This window comes from Mauremys reevesii, linkage group 3, assembly GCF_016161935.1.
Source record: "Mauremys reevesii isolate NIE-2019 linkage group 3, ASM1616193v1, whole genome shotgun sequence".
NCBI lineage: Eukaryota > Metazoa > Chordata > Testudines > Geoemydidae > Mauremys > Mauremys reevesii.
The window spans coordinates 57,820,257-57,843,942 of NC_052625.1; the positions used below are offsets into that span (position 1 = coordinate 57,820,257).

The following is a 23,686-nucleotide window of genomic DNA, read 5'->3' on the forward strand; positions in this document are numbered from 1 at the left end:
ACGGTCAATGTCAGCAAAATGTCTCGTGGCCCTCAAGCAGATTACCATGATGGGCCACAGGTTGCCCACCACTGACCTAAACTGATGGGACAGCCCCTCTTGGCAGCATCGGTTGTGTGTACACTGATGTGCTACAGCAGTGCAGTTGCAGCGCTGCAGCATTTCAAATGTAGACAAGCCCACATCCATTGTTCCACAGAGCCTCTTAGGTGCCTAACACATTCAGCCTCAAATGTAGATGATCAGGAAGAGAGCTCTACAATAAAAGAACCATTCATGCAGGTAGGTGTTCAGCATATCCTGCTGGCATGTCAGTTCATTCGATGAGGTCACAATCTACATATATGGCTCTCCTTAAAAATGTCCCAGTTTCTGAGATTTGCAGGGCTGCTTACATGGTCTTCGGTACATACCTTCTCCAGACACTATGCCTTAGTCGGTGCTTCTAGATCTGATGCAGCAGTTGGCAATGCAGTTCTCTCCTCTGTAATGGACTCAACTCCGAAGTGCTCTCTTTCTTATGGGAGTCACCTGAAGTGGAGCACCCACATGGATGTTACTCGAAAAAGAAAGAGAGGTTACTCACCCTGTGCAGTAACTGTAGTTCTTTGAGGCGTGTGTCCGTATGGGTGCTCCACTACCCACCCTCCTTCCCCTCTGCTTCAAAGTTTCCTTCTGAGACTCAGTGGTGGAGAAACAACTGAGGGCAGTTTGTGCACATGCCCTGATATAACCTCGGTGAGGGGCATGAGGATATCAACGGCGCATGTGCAGGCCAAACGGACGCTGCTAATGAAAATCTCCAATCAGAGACACATGGGGGTGCACATGTACCTGAAGTAACCAAAGTGGAGCCCCCATAGGGGGACACATCTCCAAGAACTGCAGTTACTTCACAGGGTGTGAAACATCTTTCTTTTTCCCCCAGTGTATAACAGTATATTCTGTGGCAGGAAGGACAGTCGCTAATGCCCACCTACTGCAGTTCTGTTTTGTAATGTTATTCACTCATCCTAATGCCCTACTTTTGAAACACAGTTGGTGATAGGTGCATTAGCAATGCCTGTGATAGAACTGGTGCATGTATGTTTATTCCCTACGGCCCCCTCCCCTTTAATAAATCCCAGGTGCCCTTTTATTGTTGGCTCATAGGTAACTTTCTGAATGAAAGTTCTTTTTAACTTTGCTTGACTGAAATGCCTCTATTTCTCCAAATAATTTCATTCCAACCAGGGGTATCTCTTCTCTCATTTTCCAAGTATTTCTCTCTGGGGTAAGTGCTACCAGTGTGACATTTGTGCTATGGAAGCTATTAAGGCAACTGGGGTCAGTGCTCAGAAAGTTTGCTATTCTATTGGTACTTCAGTCCTGTGCAGGACAAATAATAATTATTCTCGTTAGAGACAGACCTTGGCCTTCAGAGAAATACCATTCTTCAGTAAGAAACATTATCTGTACATACTGTCTCTCTGTCTCTCTATCTCTGAATGTGTGTTTGTACATGTAGTGACTCTCATGTGTTCCTTTTCTCGGTCATCCTTGACTGGAATAGATTTTTGATTGTAGTGATTATGAACCATTCCATGCTATAGCATGAAGAGAGCTGCATGAGACTGGCTGTTGGTTACCTGCACTGTGTCTGTGAGCTGACATTAAAAGCACTGTTGGGATTCCAAATTGTTATTAAAAGGAGGGAGCTGTGGGGACTTAATATAAATACAGGCTTTCTGAGCTCTCCACTCCAGGCAAAATGTTCTCAGCTTCTTCCCAGACAGGAGCAGAACAACTATACACAAAAAATAACAAAGCTATGGAATACAATCTCAATTTAGGTGATGGAAGCAAAGAGAATTAGGGCTATTCTGTACAGGGAAATTTACCAGCATGACTATACCAGTATAATTATGCGTGCATAGCTGTGCTGGTAAATTTCCCTGTATAAATAAGGTCTAAATGAATTCAAGAGAATCCTTAAACTACTCCATCAGGGTTGGAGGAAGTAAGAAGGTAGGATTAAGATCAAATACTGATGGGTCTGAAGTGAAACCCCAGATTTAAAGATCCTGAGTTTGGGAGGAATTGGGATCCAGATCTAACCTCATAGATGGGCACCTGTTGCTATAATAGGCTCAGCCAAACTCCCAGATCCAAACTCTCCTACTGTTTGAGGAAATTATTATCTGAATCTATACTTTCTGGCTCAGGCCAAAGAAACCAACCAAAGAAAATGAATTCAGCTTGGCCTTAGATCACCTTTCTCATCTCTAACTCTCAAGTATTTGAGCTGTCACCATCGTCTCCTGTGGTTGTGGTTTAAGTTTAAATAAAGCCAGGTTTCAGAGTACCAGCCGTGTTAGTCTTATCCACAAAAAGAACAGGAGTACTTGTGGCACCTTAGAGACTAACAAATTTATTTGAGCATAAGCTTTTGTGGGCTACAGTCCACTTCTTTGGATGCATAGAATGGAACATATATTGAGGAGATATATATACACATACAGAGAGCATGAAAAGGTAGGAGTTGTCTTACCAACTCTGAGAGGCCAATTAAGTAAGAGAAAAATAACTTTTGAAGTGATAATCAAGATAGCCCAGTACAGACAGTTTGATAAGAAGTGTGAGAATACTTACAAAGGGAGATATTCAATGTTTTTAATGGCTCAGCCATTCCCAGTCCCTATTCAAGCCTAAATTGATTGTATCTAGTTTGCATATCAATTCCAGCTTAGCAGTTTCTCGTTGGAGTCTGTTTTTGAAGCTTTTCTGTTGCAAAATTGCCACCCGCAGGTCTGTCATTGAATGACCAGACAGGTTAAAGTGTTCTCCTACTGGTTTTTGAGTGTTATGATTCCTGATGTCAGATTTGTGTCCATTAATTCTTTTGTCCGGTTTGGCCAATGTACATGGCAGAGGGGTATTGCTGGTACATGATGGCATATATCACATTGGTAGATGTGCAGGTGAATGAGCCCCTGATGGTATGGCTGATGTGATTAGGTCCTATGATGATGTCACTTGAATAGATATGTGAACAGAGTTGGCATCAGGCTTTGTTGCAAGGATAGGTTCCTGGGTTAGTGTTTTTGTTCAGTGATGTGTGGTTGCTGGTGAGTATTTGCTTCAAGTTGGGGGGTTGTCTGTAAGCGAGGACAGGTCTGTCTCCCAAGATCTGTGAGAGTGAGGGATCATCTTTCAGGATAGGTTGTAGATCTTTGATGTGCTGGAGAGGTTTTAGTTGGGGGCTGAAGGTGACAGCTAGTGGTGTACTGTTATTTTCTTTGTTGGGCCTGTCTTGTAGGAGGTGACTTCTGGGTACTCGTCTGGCTCTGTCAATCTGTTTTTTCACTTCAGCAGGTGGATATTGTAGTTTTAAGAATGCTTGATAGAGATCTTGTAGGTGCTTGTCTCTGTCTGAGGGATTGGAGCAAATGCGGTTGTATCTTAGAGCTTGGCTGTAGACAATGGATCATGTGGTGTGTCCTGGATGGAAGCTGGAGGCATGTAGGTAAGTATAGCAGTCAGTAGGTTTCTGGTATAGGGTGGTATTTATGTGACCGTCGCTTATTAGCACAGTAGTATCCAGGAAATGGACCGCTTGTGTGGATTGATCTAGGCTGAGGTTGATGGTGAGATTGAAATTATTGAACTCATGGTGGAATTCCTCAAGGTTTTTTTTTCCATGGGTCCAGATGATGAAGATGTCATCAATGTAGCACAAGTAGAGTAGGGGCGTTAGGGGACGAGAGCTAAGGAAGCATTGTTATAAGTCAGCCATAAAAATGTTGGCATACTGTGGGGCCATGCGGGTACCCATAGCAGTGCCGCTGACTTGAAGGTATATATTGTCCCCAAATGTGAAATAGTTGTGGGTGAGGACAAAGTCACAAAGTTCAGCCACCAGGTTAGCCGTGATATTTATCAGGGATACTGTTCCTGATAGCTTGTAGTCCATCTTTGTGTGGAATATTGGTGTAGAGGGCTTCTACAGTCAGCTCAGTTGATGTTGCTCAAAAGGGAGATTTGAATTAGTCTTCCTGTCCACCTAGTGAAACATTTCCCGTCTGCTTCAGAAAGAAAGCAAATCCCATGGAATATCATCAGATATTCCCGTAGATCAGCTAAGATTAATTTATTTTTAGCCAACACTCCACCACCTGCCATGAATCAGAGGAACCATTTTAAAAATGGCCTTAGGGTTGAACAGGACAAAAGTAGTGACAACAAGGACATCAACACTTGAATGAAACCAAGAAGTTCCTCTTGTTCTCAAACTAAGATTTTCCAGGACTCAAGCCATTAAAACCACTATCGACCATCATGTTGTTCCTGTAATGGAACTCAGCGTGCAAACATAAAACTGTCTGACTAGCATTTGCAATTCATGTGCAGATGCTGCCGAGGCAGGTTTAATAAGCAGCAAACTCATGGCACAATTGTCAGCATTGATTTTTGTTGTTAGTTTTTTTTCAAATATTATCTGCAGTCTCTGTTCAAAACATCTCTGTTTGTAAGGCACAATGTGAACATTAAATCACTTAAATCCATGTTAATCCACAACCTTTGAGCATGCTTATGGTCTGCCAACAGTCACTGCCTTTAGGACTTAATCCCAATGCCTATTAAAGTCAATGGGAGTCTTACCATTGAGTTCAATGGGCATTGAATCAGGCTCTGAGTGATTAGATTAGTGACAATGTTCCTGTGCTACATTTTTTGTACAGAATGAGGAGAGAAAAGTCATCCATATTTTTTTCTCACTAATATGACATCTCCATCTTCAGTTTTGATTAAATTTCTCTTAATTAGCCCATTAAGCTAAACCACTGAAGCTAATGATTGAAATGTTGGTTGACTAATGAACTTGTTTCAGTGGAATTTGAGAGACATCATATTTCTAAATGAATAGTGACATTAAATCAGAGAGAAAAAAGATTAACTATTTGTTGCAGACATGCTGGTCTCAGGGGACAAAGTTTTCACTGAAGCTCCATTTGTTTTAGAAAAGAAATAAATGAAATTAACATAATCCCACAGTAATCATGGTGGATCTGAAGGTGTTTGTCATTTGCATGTTTTTTTCCCCATTTGGGATTCTATAACAGGGTACACTTACACTCCTTGCATCTGGATCTGGGGATCATCTCTTGCTTGGTCTAGCACCCCTTCCACAGGACTCACCACCTTCTCTAGAAGTTGCTGTTACCCTTTGGGCTTGATCTCTTATAACGTCCTGCAGACTCTTTTGCTATTCTGCCTGCAAACAAGGCCTGGCTCTCTCTGTGGTGGGATTGTTGGGAACTTTTCAGGGTCTTCTGCAGCTATTCCTGCAGTTTCCCAGCCACTGCAGAGGCTTCTCCTGGTCCAGGCTGCAAAACCCTCAAGCCAGCTATAGATCCTGGACAAGCTCCTAAATGTGAAAGTGTGGGGTCCCATTCTTGTCTCTTTTCAAGCTACAAACTGCTTGGAGATCACCTTCTGGTCAAACACCACATGGTTTATTTCACTGTTTGCCCAGCAACCTGTACAAACTCAAGCAGCTCTGCATTGACAATATCCTACAATCCTTAGCTCACCTTTACACACACACCCCCGAGAGATCTGTCCTCTGCCTTTCAAAAGCCTGCCAATCTCTGTCTTCCCCACAAGTACTTTCCTTCCTGTGTCTTTTTTATCTTGTGAGTAATGGGCTAATTAGCCTTTGGGCTCTCAGCCCCTCCCAATCCAGCAATTAGGCACAGCTCTTCCTAATCAGGGCTACTCCCAAGCAACTGCTTGTTGTTGCAGTGACCAGAGTACTGTATCGATTACTGTTTCCCAGTTGTCACAGACCCCCTCTGAATTCAGATAAATTCCGGTCTTGTTCATATCTCCTTATGTAGTTAAGAAAATAAGAGTTCTGGGCCTAGAACAGGGGAATAAAAGTTCAGTGTTTCTGTCACTGACAAATAGAGACAAGACTATCAACTTATTGGCCATACAAGAAGTCTGGTGAACACAATGGGACAAATTTTGCCATCTGTTATGTCTGCACAGCCCTAGTTGTAGCAACGATGCTTAGTGTTAACTTCAGTGAATGTAACAAAAGACAGAAATTGACCTATTCCATTTACTGGACTTCTTATGTGGCCAGCTTAGATGATAGTTCTCTCTCCATAATCAGAACAATTCTGTGCTGGCAGGAGAGACTGATGAGACATGAGTATAACAGGCAGTGAAGAGCAGACTTCAAAGGACGAAGAGCTTGGATTCAGCTCAGCCAATCACCCAAAATTCCAGAATCAGTAAGGGTCAGAATTCAAAAGTGCCTAAAGAAGGAGATAGGCTCCCAGTGGGATTTTCAGTTTCTCTCTTTAGGCATCTAAATACCTTTGAAATCTGGCCCTAAGGGCCTATCTGAATATTCTTGAGTCTGCAAAAGTTGCCTTGAAACCTGGCATGAAGAGCTTTTCTTTTACCTCTGTGAAATGAATTGGTGAGTCCACATCACAAAAATCACCTCTCTAACTGGCATTCATTTGGCAGCCTCAGAACAAAGGTGAAGGCCCACAGCAACTGAATTCCAGATAGTCTTCCAGTTTAGTACCAAGGCACGTTGGGGTGCCGTGGAGGACGATTGTACTGCCATTTCCTAAGGGTACGTCCATACTACCCGCCCGGGTCGGCGGGTAGCGATCAACTTCTCGGAGTTCGATATATCGCGTCTCATCTAGACGCGATATATCGAACTCTGAACGCGCTCCCGTCGACTCCGGATCTCCACCACCGCGAACGGCGGTGGCGGAGTCGATGGGGGAGCCGCGGACTTTGATCCCGCACCGTGAGGATGGGTAAGTTCTTCGAACTAAGGTACTTCGAGTTCGGCTACGCTATTTGCGTAGCTGAACTTGCGTACCTTAGTTCGAACCCCCCCTCCCCCAGTGTAGACCAGGCCTAAGTGATATCTATTCTGTGGACAAGCAGAACACCTCACAACTGTCAATATAACACCTTTCATCTGCATTAAGTTCATGCCAAAATGTTTTTAAACATTTGTGAAAACTCTGTTCCACACAAACTGCAGGCCATATTAACACACACATTCTCCTGATAGAAATACATATTGGATAGGTAGCCCAGATATTTCCTGTAGGACTGGGTGAAAAGAGTTCAGTTCTTCTTCGAATGCTTGCATATGCCCATTACACTGTAGGTGTGTGCATGTCCCAGGCACTGGTGCCAGAGATATTTTTCCTAGCACTACCTGTAGGGGCAGCCCAAACTATTGTCAAACTCCTCATGCTCTGAAGTGAGTGTATAAAGATCAGAGCCTTCCCACCCACACCTTCAGTTCCTTCTTACCGTCCAGGGTCAGAGCAATTCTGTTTCCTTTGAACAAAAGCTTTTCAACTCTGTCAGTGACCCTTGTTTGTACTGTCTCAAGTGCTTGGGTGAGGGTCATGTTAGAGATATTGCACTCTATTTGTTTTGGTTTTGAGACCAAGAGAAAGAAGCCTAGGGAGGAATGTCTCTGTTACATCCTGATGGAGACCACTCTTAGATGGGCATCGGACCCCACTTGGTCATCCAAGGGAAGTTCTTCCTCCCAAAGTGCTTGCCCAGCTGCAGTAGAGTCCCTTCACTGGGACTGTCTTTTTCAAGGCCCAAGACTTCAGAGCAGTCCCGGCTTCGGAAACACAAGGAGACATCGGCATCGGCTTTTTTTAAGTCCAGAGAGCAGGACTCCTCTGCAGAATGTCGTGCCAGTACCCACAGAGTGTCTTTTGTCTTGCCACTACTGGTACCAGTGAATACAGAGAGAGCTGAACCATCAACTGCAGTGCCCTCCTTGGGACTGTCAAGACCTCTTTGGCTGCAATTTCTGATCACTGTGGGTCAGCACCCTGTGTCTGTATGACTACGCCAGAGGCTTATGCCATGGCCAGGGATTTGTTATGCCTGTCAGTACCACCATCCCCGTTCCTTCAGAGTGAAGTCCTTCTTCCAGCGCCAGCACAGCTGCCAAGGCCATTGGCACCTGAATGCTTTGTTGAGAGTCCGCCAGCTTCAGGCTTGGTACCAGCTCCTTTCACCTCTTGTGGTCCGGTACCAGCTCCTACACAGCACATGTTACTGGCAGCCAGGAAGCCAGATCCAGATCTCGGTCACCAAGGACCCCTCTTAGTACTGTGCCATCGTAGGTCTCGGAATACTTAGAGTGTCCGTTGGCTAGGCTTTCAGGTATCTCAACGCTGCAAGTCCAGAGCTTCCTCCTGATCCCATTCTCATAGTCCCTGGAGTGGGTTTCAGAAGATTTCAGCCAGGGGTTGTGATGCTGGGGCCAGACATGCCTGGGGCTTCATACCACACCAGCCCCCTCCATGGCCCTATTGTATGCCCTAGGGGACACCTCCAGCATCCAGATCTACATCACCCATACAGACAGTACTGAGGGGTGACAGCCTCTACTGAACAGCCTTTGGACTCTCAAGCTCAGGACTTACTTCAACCTACTTTGGAGCTGCAGCCTGCTGTGGTAGCACAGGAACAGCCTGAGGAGCTCTCTCTTTTCCCTTCCCTTCAGATATCCTCCTCATTGCCTGATGAGGCTCTGGTACCAGATGACTTCAAGATATATCAGGGGCTCCTCAGGAGAATGGCAGCTTATCTGGGCATTCAAGTGGAGCTAGTGGAGGCGAATACCCACAAACTGATCAACATTTTCCATCCCACTTCAGAAGGAAAGATAGTCCTTACCTATCAATGAGGCTATTATGCAGTCAGCCAAAATACTCTGGCAAACCCCATCCTCCTTTTCCCATTTGGCCAAACATATTAAATACAAATACCAAGTTCCATCTCAGGGATTTGGATAGTTTTATTACATCTAGTGTTCCGTGTTTTCAGTTTTTATTTGTAAAATAATAATAATAATAATCTAGGAATTTTTCATTGTTTATTTTCCAAACATTAAAATCAGGATGAAATGGGGTTAAAAATAAAAATAAAAACATTGGGAAAAATCAGGGGAAAAAGAAAACCAAAAAAACTTTTATAATATACACATTTTACTATAATATAATTGAAACTTTTTTTTATGTACAAAAGTATTTTTTGGTCTCTCAGAGGTAGTAGTTTTTCCAGAAATCCACATAAATTTCTTCACAGTATCCTCACTCATGTCGAGCCTCTTGCTGTCTTGGAGGTAGTCCAAGTTGGAAATTATGTGCTCTGCATCTATAGATCCAGGGGGCACGCTCGAAGCTTGCTGTGCCACTTTGCTGAAGTTGGAAAGTGTGTCTTGATGGCTGTTGCAAAAAGCCAGCACATCCAGTTTCATGGTGTCAGTGTTAGGCATGTTCATGTACGTAGTAAATGTGCCTTTCAGATCTGAAATTTCATCTTTAGTGGCAAATGGTTGAAACCCTCTGGCATAACAGTCATAGTCTATTGCAAAATTCACCTTGAGAAAGGGGTGCAACACCTGGATGACATTCCAAAAAGACTCTTTGGCACCAAACACTTCAGGGTTCATATTGCGGGTCACAGTCATCTCCCATTGCTTGCTGAGCACTGTGTTGAAGGTTTTGAACACTTTTTGGTTTTCTCATGTTCTGGGGTCAGAAAGAGTGCCAGAAACAGCTAGCGTTTCTTGCCATATGTTTCTCTTACAGATTTTGTGCTCAATTCAGCTGAGATTCTGGTTGTCAGGATCCGGTAAACATCTGTACTGGAAATGTGTTGGCAGTGGTCAGAGAAAACTACAATGTTTTCTGTGCATCACACAGTTATTCCAAATTTTCACCAATGAACATTAGCTTGGTGTGCAGAAGCTGGCAGTCATTTTGGTTATTTGCCAGTCTCTTTGGAGTTTCTGCTTTAGAACCAACAAACTCAGGATGATTTGTGAGATACATTAGCACAGTCCACGTGTTATTTACATGACAGGCAGCGAAGTACAAGCTCATGTACCGATGTGGCACAACAGGGGTAGGTAATTGGCAGTCGGCTCTGCACTTGTCTCACACTGTGTAAAACAAAGCTTTCAACTTGTCTGAGTGCTTGAAAATGGCTCTGAATCCGGCGAGTCAAGATTTCACATCTTTCATTTCTTCTGTAGCAGTAGCTGCTGACTGCGCAACGTTAATCAGATGAGCAGGACAGGTAATATGTAGCAGCTCCAGTTTCTGATTGAGTTTAATCTCCCTTGCAAATTTAGCCATGTAGGAAGCAGAATCTGTGTTAGTTGTGGCCACATTTTCCCAAGTTAGCTGGTACATCTCAAACATATCCGTTATTGCATTGACGAAACCAGTATCTGCAGAGGAGATGAATGTCACATTAGCAGAAAACAATGCGGGTTTATTCTCTTTGAAATCAAAAAGCAAAAACAAAAGGCCAAGAATCAGCAGTCCAAAGCATCAAGAGACTCATTAAAAATTTGACTAGACACCATATTTCCATCAATTTCTTCCATCAGTTTAGACACTAAAACATCATTTTCTTTCAGATATTTACGAGTGAGGTTGTAGCAAGGGCTTTTGTTGCTGGACAGTATTGTCGCACAAAGTCACGAGTAGGCCCCTTTGCTATTAACAGTGGTTGTCCAGCGAAACAAAGAATACGCACAAATTCATTGACACAGTTTTGCTGTGTCCTCTCTTTCCTTAAAGCCCGGGTGAAACCTCCTGATATCGATTGTTTATCCCAAAGCTCACTTGCTTCTTTAAGCTTCTTGTGTCACTTGCGTTCAACATGCTCCTTTAGTCTGTCAATGTGAGCACTGACCTCAGTGCTGCTGTACTTGAAGCACAAGGCATCCTCTTCACTCCCCACTTTACTTTTCTTGAAAATTTCTAAGCACTGATTTTCCTATTCGTATTCAGGCACAGATTTGTGGTTTTGCCCCATGTTTACCTTTTCTATCTGTAACCCCCAAGGAGCATAGCTAGGTTCCTGGGGCTCTGCGTGCTGGCAGTTCAGGGAGAGGCACGTTGTCCCAGATAGGAAGGGGAAGCCAAGGGCAGATTCTGAGTCCGCTAAGCAACCAAGAGGGAGAGAGGAGAGGCACCATATAGAACAAGAGGGGCCCCTGTTGATTGGGGAAGGATTGCAGGCATGCCTGCTTGGGGGAGGGGGCAGAGTCAAATGATTGACAAGGGAAAGCCTGGGAAGAAGAGCTAATCTGACCAATAGGGAGTGAGATACCCTCCCCTGGGAATCCTGGAGGCGGGAGAAGCCTTTTTGGGAGTAGACTGGAGCCAGTCACAGAGAGGGCAGAACTAGCTGTGTGGGGATGCAGAAGAACCCAGGCCTGTCCATCCAAACCCATAAGGAGATTGGCACTAAAGGAGGTAACTAGGTGGATAGGGGGCATTACACATATTTCTTTGGGGAAGATTGATTGTTTCAATTCAGTGCCGCACTAAATGGACTCAAGTGAAATAGGCGGGCAGCCTCTCTTTGTGAGCCAATCATAGCACGATATTAATGTTGTTTGATTTTTCTGACCTCCACCATGTAGGTGTTCTGTATTTTACACTGTGGAACTGCTTCAATCCTAGCACTGCAGGACAAAACAGTCGTGTAAAGGACTAGTGTTTAACCAAAAAAAGTACCCAAAAAAATACCAAGTGGATTGATAAACGGGTGTAAATCAGTAAAAACTGAACTGCTTTTAATAAAAAAATTGATAATTCATCAGTGGAAACCGGTAACAACTGAAAATGCGGAACACTATTTACATCTCACCACTGACTCTTTAGTAGTGGCCATGGTGAATGAGAAGAGCCAGCAGGGCGGGGCTAAGGCTACCTCAGAGACAAAGGCGCCCAAAAGCCTGACTGTTCTGGTAGACAGACTTTTATTCTTCAGCAAATTTACAAATTCACATTGCAATTACCGTCAGTTATCAAGGTAGGATTTCTGTAGCAAGGTGGCAATATCTCAGTCTGTGAGCAAGTTATCAGAAGGTTCCAGAGAACAGTTTTAGTCACTCATCTCAGAGGGCTGCCTCATTTCTCAATCAGCTTTGCAGGCTTCTTTGGATGCAGCAGATTCTGCAGCCAAGGCAACAGAGATGGTGGTGACTATGCTCCATTTCTCCTGATTGTAGTCCTCAGGGATTCCTGCGGATGTGGAACAGGCAGCTAAGGACTTTCCCTTTGAAAGATGTGCAGAGTTCTTATCTAAAACAGAGAATGATTTGTACATGCTAAAGGACTCAAGTGGTTTTGAAATCCTTGGGCCTCTACACTCTGGCAACAAAGAGGGCAAAACATTATTCTAATACCAGCCTAGGCAACAATATTACCCTTACTGACCAATCTAAAAGAAGGCAAAGGTCCAAGAGTAGGAGACTGATGCCTTCTACCTCCTCAGTTTCTTTGTCTTGGCAACCTGAGGCCTCAAAGCAGTTGATTTGACTCTCGTGTCAAGGACATGCTACTTGACCTGGATCTCACTAGCCCTCCTCCACCTTTCTTGGACAGGTTATGCTATTTCCTACATGTGTGGCAATCCATCACCTTGGAGCACTAATTCTCCACTTCAGGTTATTTCATTGCTTGTGTCTTATAAAACCAGAATCCCAAAGAACTGGAGAATAGACTATGTGCAAAAGTGGTGCATTAGCCAGGATGGTATCCTCATAATCTCCCCTCTTCCGGGTATTATCCTTATTTAATATGGAAAAAACTGAGGCACAAGGAGATAAAGGACTTGTCTATGTGATGCAGCAAAGTGCTCTAGAGAGGTGTGGTTTACAAAATGCTCTAACCTGTTGTGCTTTAGTTGTCCCTATGTAGGCCCTGCTGGTGCACTCATTAATGCAGACTAGGTACCTTTTAGAGCACAACACATCAAAGTGCTTTCCAAATCACACCCCTTTAGAACACTTTACCACGCCATTTAAACCAGCTCTAAGTGACTTTCCCGAGGACGCATAGTGAGTCAGTGACGCAGCCTGTAATATAACCCAAATCTCCAGCCACTCAGTCCTGTGCCTTAAATGCTAAATGTGTTGTGCCAAGTATTGAGTGAGGGGAAGGTGAGCCATTTGGGATGCCTAATGTCACTGTGTTCATTTGTACACCAGTACCTAGAATACTTGGATTATTTTATTCAAAGCATATTGGGGTTTCAGCTTTGGATGGCTGGGTAGAGAGAGGCCTGTGTGTGCGTGCATCACTGTGGACTGCAAAAGTAAAAAATGTTGTGCAAGGCTTTCCTCGGATTTACCCCCATGCCCGTATTAATTAGGACTCAGGTGATTGACTAAAAACTCCAGAGCTGCTGGCAGTACCAGGTTGTTGCAGCACATAGATGAGGAGGGAAAGGACTATGCTTCTGTGATTTTTCTTAGGAGTTATTTAGATCGAACTGTTGCTTTCTAGGTGATAAAGGTAGTTCAGTTCAGAAAACATGTTTATGTTTTGACATCTCATTGAGTTTCCTCTGATTGTTAGCAATGTTTCTCCTTCAGAATATATGCAATTCCCAGGGTCAATCAGCCTCTTTTAAACAGCTGCTGCTTCGGTCTTTCAGAACATTCTAAAATCATTCTATTTTTGATACGTTCTCTAGCTCATATCACCCATTTCATGCTGAGGGGAGAAACTTCAGTATCACAACATTACAGTTTTCTATTTGCAGAAATAAAGTGTAAAGGGATAAATAAACTCTGATCAGGGCATTTGCATGGAGACAAGGGGACAGATTTTTCTACTCTGTTTCGCTCCCTTTATGCCACTCAGGTGGTGCAAAGAGACCACCAGCAACTTTGCTGCTTGTGGATTCCTGGTTGTGCCAGATCCTTTGCCTCTGTCCCTGTGGTCCCTAGCACAGGAAGGATGACATTGGTGGGGACTGGAAGTATGTGGAGTGGGCTTCACTCCAGCTATCCCCAGCTTGACAAATAGTCTCTGGGTATGTCTACACTGCAATTAAAAACACACAGATGGCCCATGTCAGATGACTCAGGCTCACAGAGCTTGGGCTAAGGGGCTATTTAACTGCAGTGTTGAGGTTTGGGCTCAGGCTGGAGCCTGGGCTCTAGGACCCTGCAAGGTGGGAGGGTCCCAGAGCTCGGGCTGCAGCCCAAGCCGGAATATCTACACTGCAATTAAACAGCCCCTTAGCCTGAGCCCTATGAGCCAGAGTCAGTTGGCTCTGGCCAGCAGCGGGTGTCTAATTGCAGCGTACATATACCCTGGGAGACCATAGACAGGATAGACCAGCCCTATGACTGTTCTACCCTGGGCTGGAGATAAGGCAGAGAATCAGGAAGCGGCAGAGAATTTGTCTCAAGTTCTTTCCTGTTTTTAAGATTTCATATTCTCTTGCTCCTCAGTCCTCACCTGAAGGTATCATTTTTTGTGGCCTTGATACAATGTTTGAGACCAACATCTTGTCCCAGCATCACAGTTGGTTACTGTTAGAAATTATTCTTGTGTCCTAGGAAAGGATTATGATTCCAGGCGGCAAAGAAGCAGCAGGAACGGATGAAATTGCACAGCTTAGACTCTAAGAGTCAGTTTAAGCCCATGAGTACCCTCTATCATTACACTGACTATATATTGTAGAACTGGAAATATTTATTGTAAATTAATATTTTTGCTATATCAATTGCCTTGAAAAATAATTGAAAATGAATTTGCCATGATATTTCTTCCTAGCTCCCCTCTGAAGGCCAGCTGGGAGCATGAAAGTGATTTAATGCAAATGTACGCTCAGTCTCTTTTGCACTAAAGTAAACAGTTCTACAGTTCCCATAGTCTGCAAGTGGCAAATCTTTCTGTCATTTGTCTTGCAAGATCTGAGTTAGAGATTCTGGATTTCCTTTTGTTATGAATCAGTGGTAAAGGTATACTCCAGTGTAGAGGGCAGCAGATTGATGGTAAAATTTTCAACAGCACCTTAGTGATTTAGGCTTCTACAGGGTCAATCCACAAAGGGATTTAGGTGCTTAACTGCTTCTTTAGGTGCCTAAATCCAAAATTTAGATCCTCAAAACCTCTGCTCAGTTGCCACCTAACTTTATAGGTGTCTAAATTCCCTAGGCATCTGTTTCTCCAGGTAAAGTCTCCTAGGTGCTTAAAATTCTGCTGCTAGGCATGCGCAAAACTGCCCGAGTCTTGACGCCCGGCGCCTAACTCATGTCTAAGCCCCGGCATGTTCCTCAAAGTAGGCATCCTCCTGCCTGTCATACATGTGGGGCCCAATCCAGAAGGCTTTCTCAGAAATCCCCTACTGGATGGGGGCTCTCACAAAACACAGTTAGAGGGGGCAGTGGTGGGGGTTCTCCCTTTTTACCCAATAGCCCTGTGGCTAGAGCACTCATCCAGGTTTAGAAACAATGATTTTTTTTTTCAGTGAATAGTTAAGTGGCTGAAAAATGAATTTCTTGGGGAACCAAAACTGTTTGTGAATGTGGGTCAGATACAACAAATTTGATTGGGCCAGAGAGAGAATGGAAGTCATTGTATATAAGCCCAGCGGTTAGGGTACTGCCCTGGGAGGTGAGAGACCTGGGTTTAAATCCCTACCGCACATCTGGCAGAGGAGGGGTTTGAACCTCATTCCCCTTGGTTTCTTTGAAAGAAAGGCCTGACCTGGCTTAGGCACCTATCTCCAGGAAAGAGTTCACAGCTGTGAATCCTGAATGGAGGGATGAGCCTCCCTCCAGCCTGAAGTTAGCCTCCATCTAACTGCCTTTGAAGGGTAGGAGTTATACCACACTCCTCTCCTCAGCATTCCCTATTGACTAGCATGGGCAGCTCCCTGCTCGGCATGCTGGCTTTTGTGAATCCCCTTCTTGGGCACCTAACTCTCCACATGTATTGAATAGGGAGCCTGGGCACATAACTCAGGGCTGTGAATCCCACTAGGCAGCGGGGCCCCTAAACATTCGGCAGTTCAATGCTGAGCCTAAGTCATCATGGTGAATCCAGCCCAAAGTGCCTAAGTCACTTTTGAAAAGGGAACCTATGCTCTGAAGTCACTCAGGTGCTTTTAAAAATTTTACACTGAGTATTAAGAGAACTGGTTTCTTTTCATGATTCTGTCCCGGATATGCTGTCTGAGCTTGGACAAGACACTTATTCTCCTTGTGCCTCAGTTTTGCCTTCTATAACAAAAGTATAAGCATACCTAGATAGATACAGAGGGGAGTATTTCTACAGTCCCCATCAGCATAGTACTCAATTGACCTTTGCGAGACAGGGTTCAGTATTCTTTCTCCATTACTATAAGATTGCATGATCGTATGTCAAAGAAGAAGTTTTCTCTGTTCTCAAACTTATCCTTTTATTTTTGGTAACTCTGAAGTCGCATCTCCTTAACATAACTAGATCCCTTTTCTTTTCCCCCATCTGTACAGGTTTTGGCTTCAGATCATTACTTCATGGGAAGAAGACTCCGATGCCATTATTGCTTTTGACAATGTGTCTCTTAGCCTGGACTGTTATCTAACAAGTAAGTGTGCCTCTCATTAGCCTTTTATTTGTGATTGGGGAAGAGGTACAGTTGTATTCTAAATCTTTCCAGAAATATCAGGGTAAATCCCTGAAATTGTACCTGTGTGCAGATGGAGACTCTTTCACTACGTTTTATCAGTTTCCTTGAGCTTTGACTTTACATTTGAATGGATAATGAGTCATATGGTGCAAGAGTGTCCACTACAAATCCAGATGGTGGCATCACCTGTCTACACAATATGGCTCAAAAGCCAATTTGTGGTTGCAAAACATTCCTCCTTAGCTGGTTTGTTATCTGTGACAAATAAATGAATAGAAATTGGAGCCACCTGGGAAAAGAGGTAAACCTAGGTATTCTGTGATTGACACTAATTTCGTAAGACCATCAAGTGAAGTGTTCTTGTTGGAATAGGGCAATTTCATTTCACTCACACAAAGATAGGTCTGAATCAAAACCTAGGATCTAAACTGTCTTCCAAACTTCAAAGAAAGTTTGGATCTAGACCCAAACTTCATGGCTGGCCCAATATCTATAGCTTGCCCAGTCAAAACACCAGGTTACAGAATCTCCCCATGCTCTGGGGAAGTTCAGATTTGGATTCAGCATTTATGGCTGGCCCATCTCTAGCCTCATATGTGGCTAATTATTTAATATGTAAGTATGTTAAATTATCCCAGTATCTTCCTGCAACCTAGAACAGGAACTGATGTGAAGATGAGATAGCCAGACTTTAAATAGCAAATAAATATTGTTACCCTATCTACCATTTTAGTACCTAAATCTTGGTGAGGCCCACTCTGTTAGACTGTGTCCCTTTCAGGTCTCTATTTCAGCTTATTAGCTTCATTTGCTTTGCTTTTTTGTTCAGCATGCTTTCCTCCTGCCTCCTTTTCCCCTTGGTTTGTTTCAACTCCCACAGCAGCAATAAACTGCCCTTCTGCCCTCCTTTTAATATTGTTTTGCCCTGTGGCTGGCAGACTCTTGCCCCAGGCAGAGTGGCCACCGGCTGTAACTTTCCTCCATTTGCTGAGACACACACTGTCTGAGTGCAGTCATAAACCAGACTGTGGCTTTTTTGTGTTCTAGTCAATGGAGAGAAGACATCTCAAGATGCAGCTCCGGATTCGAGCAATCTATTCATCAAAGGAGACAGCCAGAAAAGGATCAGATTGGAACAAAAGATTCTGGAGAGCCTCCAACTCAGCACTGTTCCCATCTCTGGTCCTGCAGGTAGGGAATTTCCTTGGCTGAGAATCATTCCAGGACATTCAGCTTTCACAGTAGTAAAGATTTCAGTTAAACACAATGGAATCCAGTATAGTTTATTAGTAAAGAAAACATATAAAGCCTTTCATAAGCCTCTGGCAAATCAAACAGATCAGAGGAAATCAAGCATCATTAGGTTGTTAATTACAACTAATTTGGTTTGTGAGCTGCAAAAGAAAGGAATATGGGTGGGGGGAGACTCTTCTCAAAGTAGAGTAATGGTCACTTTGAGACTGTAAATTTGTCTGGCCTCTTGATTGTTTGGGGGGAAAAGCCATACTCAAAGCGAAATATATAGTGAAGTCCACATCACTAGTCCAATCCATCCTGGTCTAGTCACACACCTCCGTAGCTAATGTATCTTTGCGTCAGCTAGTGCCACTTCCCCTCTTTTTGGCATTAGATTAAAATAATAGTGAGAGATTTTTAAAGACATCATCTCAGGCTAGTTTTAAGATGCAGCAGTTAACATAAGAACATAAGAATGGCCGTACTGGGTCAGACCAAAGGTCCATCTAGCCCTGTACCCTGTCTACCGACAGTGGCCAATGCCAGGTGCCCGAGAGGGAGTGAACCCAACAGGCAATGATCAAGTGATCTCTCTCCCACCATCCATCTCCACCCTCTGACAAACAGAGGCTAGGGACACCCTTCCTTACCCATCCTGACTAATAGCCATTAATGGACTTAACCTCCATGAATTTATCCCGTTCTCTTTTAAACCCTGTTATAGTCCTAGCCTTCACAACCTCCTCAGGCAAGGAGTTCCACAAGTAGAGTGTGCGCTGTATGAAGAACTTCCTTTTATTTGTTTTTAGTTTCTCCGCAATAACTTTATCAACTTTAAGCGCTCCTTTTGTATCTCAATCATCCAGGGGCCCCACTGGTTGTTTATCAGGCTTCCTGCTTCTGATGTACTTAAAAAACATTTTGTTATTACCTTTTGAGTTTTTGGCTAGCCGTTCTTCAAACTCCTCTTTGGCTTTTCTTATTACATTTTTACACTTAATTAGGCAATGTTTATGTTCCTTTCTATTTACCTCACTAGGATTTGACTTCCACTTTTTAAAAGATGCCTTTTTATCTCTCACTGCTTCTTTTACATGGTTGTTAAGCCACGGTGGCTCTTTTTTCGTTCTTTTACTGTGTTTTTTAATTTGGGGTATACATTTAAGTTGGGCCTCTATTATGGTGTCTTTGAAAAGCGTCCATGCAGCTTGCAGGGATTTCACTTTAGTCACTCATTGTACCTTTTAATTTCTGTTTAACTAACCCCCTCATTTTTGCATAGTTCCCCTTTCTGAAATTAAATGTCACAGTGTTGGGCTGTTGAGGTGTTCTTCCCACCACAGGGATGTTAAATGTTATTATATTATGGTCGCTATTTCCAAGTGGTCCTGTTATAGTTACCTCTTGGACCAGCTCCTGTGCTTCACTCCGGACTAAATCGAGAATTGCCTCTCCCCTTGTGGGTGCCAGTTGCTGTCATGGTTGGTTAGCCCTGTTGCTAAGTTTGTTGCTATGTTGGGTCCAAATTCTTCTCATCAACTTGGCTGTGTTGTGTGGGGAAGAAAAATGTACAATGAATGGGAAACATATCTTACTCATGAGACACTGTAAATAAAATTGCACAGGCAACCTTACTTCTGGCATTTCCTAACTTTTGAGTTCTTGATTTTGCAACCATAACAATATTCTTTTACAGTATTTTTTTCTATGTAATTTGCTAGGTTTAAAAAAAAAACAAACTGAAAAAAATTAATTCCTTCATCTGGCATCAGACTGAGATGGGAGTGGGCCATCAGTAGGACTGGAACCTTTAAATCCACCACACTGACCTCTGTCACTTGAGCTAATGAAGTACTGATAGTGATAGCAGGTTGTCAACCTCTTTGTGGACCCGTACCAGAGGGCGATGACATGCACTTTTCCAGTGGGGTTCTCAGATATTTGCTGATAGCAGGGGCATGGTGAGTCTCAGGAATCTCTGGCTCAGTTTTAGATTCTGGAAGGGAGTGTAGTCTTCTGCTAATTTCTCTTGCCTTGTCCCCTCCAACCTGTCCCTGTCCCAGTCTTCTCTCGCCCGTGTCCCTTGGTCTGAGTCCCATTTTCATTACATACCCAGTCCCAGTCTCCACTCCTCATGCTTCTTATCCCAGACTTCTTGCCCAGCAAGTCATAGTATCCTTCTCCAGACTCACTGAGGCCCCATCTCTCCCTTGTACTTCTAGTCTCTCCCCTCCCTAAACCCAGTCCCAGTTTCCTTGTCCCTGCCATCTCTCCATCCAAACTCCAGCTGTCCTCCCCACCCCGTTCCTGGCTCCATATTCCAATCTCTTTGCCCAGTTCTCCTTCCACACCCCAGCCCCTTGTGAGATCTATCTGCCCTCCCCCCACTCCTATTCCCCCCAGGACTGGTTCATAGTGCCAGTCTCCTTACTCAGCCAGTCCTAGTCTTCCCCTTTCTCCACAGCTCCTTGTCCAATCTCAGTGTCTCCACACACACAACCAACTTGCTTCTATTCCCCACGTTTCCACCACTGACTTCCAGTCCCAGTCTCCACTCCTCACAGCTCCCATTCCCAGTCTCCTTGCCCAGCCAGTTATAGTCACAGTTTCTCTCCTCCCCATCTTCATTCTCAGTCTCAGCAGACTCCTTGTTCCCTCTCACCATCTTCTGTGCCCTCTGCATTTAAATCAGACAGTTCCCTGCACTTCCTGAGCACTGGCAGATGGGTCATTGAGAGCCCAGGAGAGACAAGCTCTCGGGGATTCATTTGCTTGAGTTTCTATTGTCCATTGCATGAGCAGCTGACTTTCCTGACTGAGGATCAGAGTTATTAACAAGTTATTTATCTGCCAACTTGAAATGCCATCCTTTCTGCTGCCAGATACCCCTCCCCAGGCAGGTTGGGGATCACAGGGCCGTAAGTGGTACACAATTCATAAACCTGGTTAACAAGCCCTGGGATTTGTTCACACCTCCTCCTTCCCAGCAGGCAGCTGAACATTTACCCTAGAGTAGTACCAACAGAAGGAATGTGCTGCTATTCTCTATAGCAAGCACAGTACAGCAGCAGAATGCAAGAACAAAGGTTGGGAGTTAAGGAATTGGACTAGGACTTGAGATCCAAATTCAGTTTCTGGGGCTGCCACAGACTTCCTGTGTGACCTTGGGCAAGTCACTAAGGGTAACATTTTCAGCAGCTCCTAAGCAATTTAGGCGCCTACGTTGCATTTTCAAAGTGACTTAGACACTCATGAAACGAAGTCTTATGGAAATCAATGGTGCTTAGGAGCCTAAAATGCACTTTTGAAAAGGTGACAGAATCCTAATCCACTTAGGCACTTTTGAAAATGTTACCCTTAATCTCTCTATGCCTCGGTTTCCCATGTATAAATGGGGATAATTATATTGTCCTACATCACAGAGGTATTGTGAGACTAACTTACTAATGTTTGTGAGGTGTTCAGAATCTATGATGATGGGAACCATATAAGAATCAACAGGGTCGACGGTCCATAGGAATATCAGTGCTTGCATGGTAATATAGCTGGCACGTGGTGCTGCATTTTGTCCCCAGGTACCCAGTGCTTTAGGTAAGATTGAAACCTTTCGATTTTATGGTACGGAAGAATTTCAAGTATTATAATCACTTCGTTCTTTCTTCTCACATTCCTCTATCACTGCCCTTTATAATGACCCACATCAAGATCACATCTGTAAAGCCCAAGTACCCTACTGTTAAAAACTCAATCCATTCTGAATGGAGATATTTCAGCCACCCTGTGGCCACTCTCTTACCAATCTCCCTTATGGGGAGAGTCAAGCTTGTCTGCAAAGAGCTGCTTCATGAAGGACCAATTCCACAAATACAACAATGAGGCCTGTTGTTTATTTACTAGCAATGGATGAACCTCAGAACCTTTGGCGCTTGGGTTCAGTTTAGATAAGTGTCCAAAATTTGCATCCAGAGTTAATCTAAGCCTCTTGAGTCTGGAAGATAGAGCTGGGAATCTCATGACAACAGGCTTCCCTATAAAGGTTCCATTACTTCCAGCTTCTTTCTGGGCTGGAGATACTGTGAGACTAGGACTCTCTTACTCTTCAGTTTCTTGTTCCATCTGATATCTTGCAATTCAGAGAGATACCTGGAAACTCAAAATAATGGGAGAAAGGTTGGAGAAAGGAGGGGAGGAAAGGTACCCATGCTTCTTTGAACCTCAGAAAAGGTTTGTTTTGAATCTTGGCTGCAGGTTCAGGTCACTTATGTTATCCAAGCCAGTTTGCCTGTCCCTACTTTTTACCCACATTGCTATTCCTGGCCCTTTTTACAATGGCTTCTGGCACCTGGACCTTGAATAGCTCCTATGTGCAGAGAGGTGACAATCTTCACCTCTTTGTACCTGTGGAAACAGCTGTCCCAGAGCTGAAATTCATACCCAGAAGAGGGTAGACAGGGGTACTACCACCTTCTTCTGTAAGGGCTCCTCCATGAGAGAACAGCAATAACTTCTTGAAGGAACTTCACAGGAACCATTTTTACACAGACTCCCAGAGATGCACTAAGAAAGTACTTCTCCCAGGTGCCCCAACACCAGCCACTTTGAGCTTCTTGTGTTACGGAGCCTCTGCTCTGAGTGAACTTTCCAGTGTCTGTGTCCCATTGCTCAATAAGAGAGGCAGGTCCCTGATCTCTACATTTCACCCGGCTTTCATCTCTTGCTTCCTGCATCCCAGTAATGCATTTAAGAAACCTCAGGTTGAGCCTGTCAGGGCCATTAGTTTGATGACTGCATGTTTACAGTTGTGCAAGTGAACCCGCAGCATCAGCACCACCCTGACGTCCCTAAGAGTGCATTGATCAATATGAGCCCAGCCAAAAGTAATTACAGCTAATGTGATCTTTGGCTTGTGTGATGGATCACAGACTGTAATATTTCCTTCTTAACCAATCAGATTAAAACAAAGAACTATGTTTCTGTAGCTAGAGAGACAATAAAACTTCAGCTTCAACTCCCTGAACTGACCCCGCTCACACAGCAGGAAGCTCAGTTTAAGAGGTGTTGTTACTCAGTTGCATGAGTATAACTCCAGAGTAACTCCATTGACTTCACTGATGCGATTCTGGATTACACCTGGGTAACTCAGAGCGGCCTCTAGCCCACAGTCTTTGTTGATTCTGTTCTTGTTCAGGAAAACCTGTTCCAGCAGAAGTAGTGAATGTTCATCACAACCAACCATCCCTATCCATTCTCAGACCAGTACACAGCAAAAGACTTTCTCAACCCTGCTCCTGCTCATCATGGCTGGAACCTCTCCATGCCCTGTGGGTTGGCAAGGGTGTGATGGTGGTAGCACAGAATTACTATAAATGATATTGAAGCACCCAGAGCTAGTCTGTGACACCAACAGCATGTGAACACACTAAGTGCGTGGCATCCTACTCTAGCATCTGGTCCACATAGATGATGAGAACCCAATACTACTACCAGCTAGTGCACTTCCTCAAGTGTAGATGGGCAGTGATTTGGTGCTGAAAGTCCCAGGGTTCTGTGGTGGCTGTTGATCCTGGGGAAGGCAGGTTTTTGACATGAAGTTCATAAAGAACGTGTCAGAGTCATTGCTTCATCTCCCTCAGGTACTTCTGGGATGATTATTAGATGAATGCTGATTGTGTGCTCAGAGCTCTGTACCATGGAGACTTGATCCCTAAGAACATAAGAATGACCGTATTGGGTCAGACCAAAGGTCCATCCAGTCCAGTACCCTGTCAACTGACAGTGGCCAATGCCAGGTGCCCCAGAGGCAGTGAACCTAACAGATAATGATCAAATGATCTCTCTCCTGCCATCCATCACCACCCTCTGACAGACAGAGGCTAGGGACACCATTCCTTACCTATCCTGGCTAATAGCCATTAATGGATTTAACCTCCATGAATTTATCCCATTCTCTTTTAAACCC

At 44.0% G+C, this 23,686-nt stretch overlaps 1 protein-coding gene across 8 annotated transcripts in view; it reads left to right on the top strand.

Annotated features, from left to right (window-relative positions):
- ALK (ALK receptor tyrosine kinase) overlaps window positions 1-23,686 on the top strand; it is a 574,134-nt gene that overhangs the window by 454,665 nt on the left and 95,783 nt on the right. For all 8 annotated transcript variants that reach the window (XM_039530228.1, XM_039530218.1, XM_039530221.1 and 5 more), the window contains 2 exons: window positions 16,355-16,449; window positions 17,539-17,682. In XM_039530228.1, coding sequence (XP_039386162.1) covers window positions 16,355-16,449; window positions 17,539-17,682 — 239 coding nt within the window. The remainder of the gene's footprint in view (window positions 1-16,354; window positions 16,450-17,538; window positions 17,683-23,686) is intronic.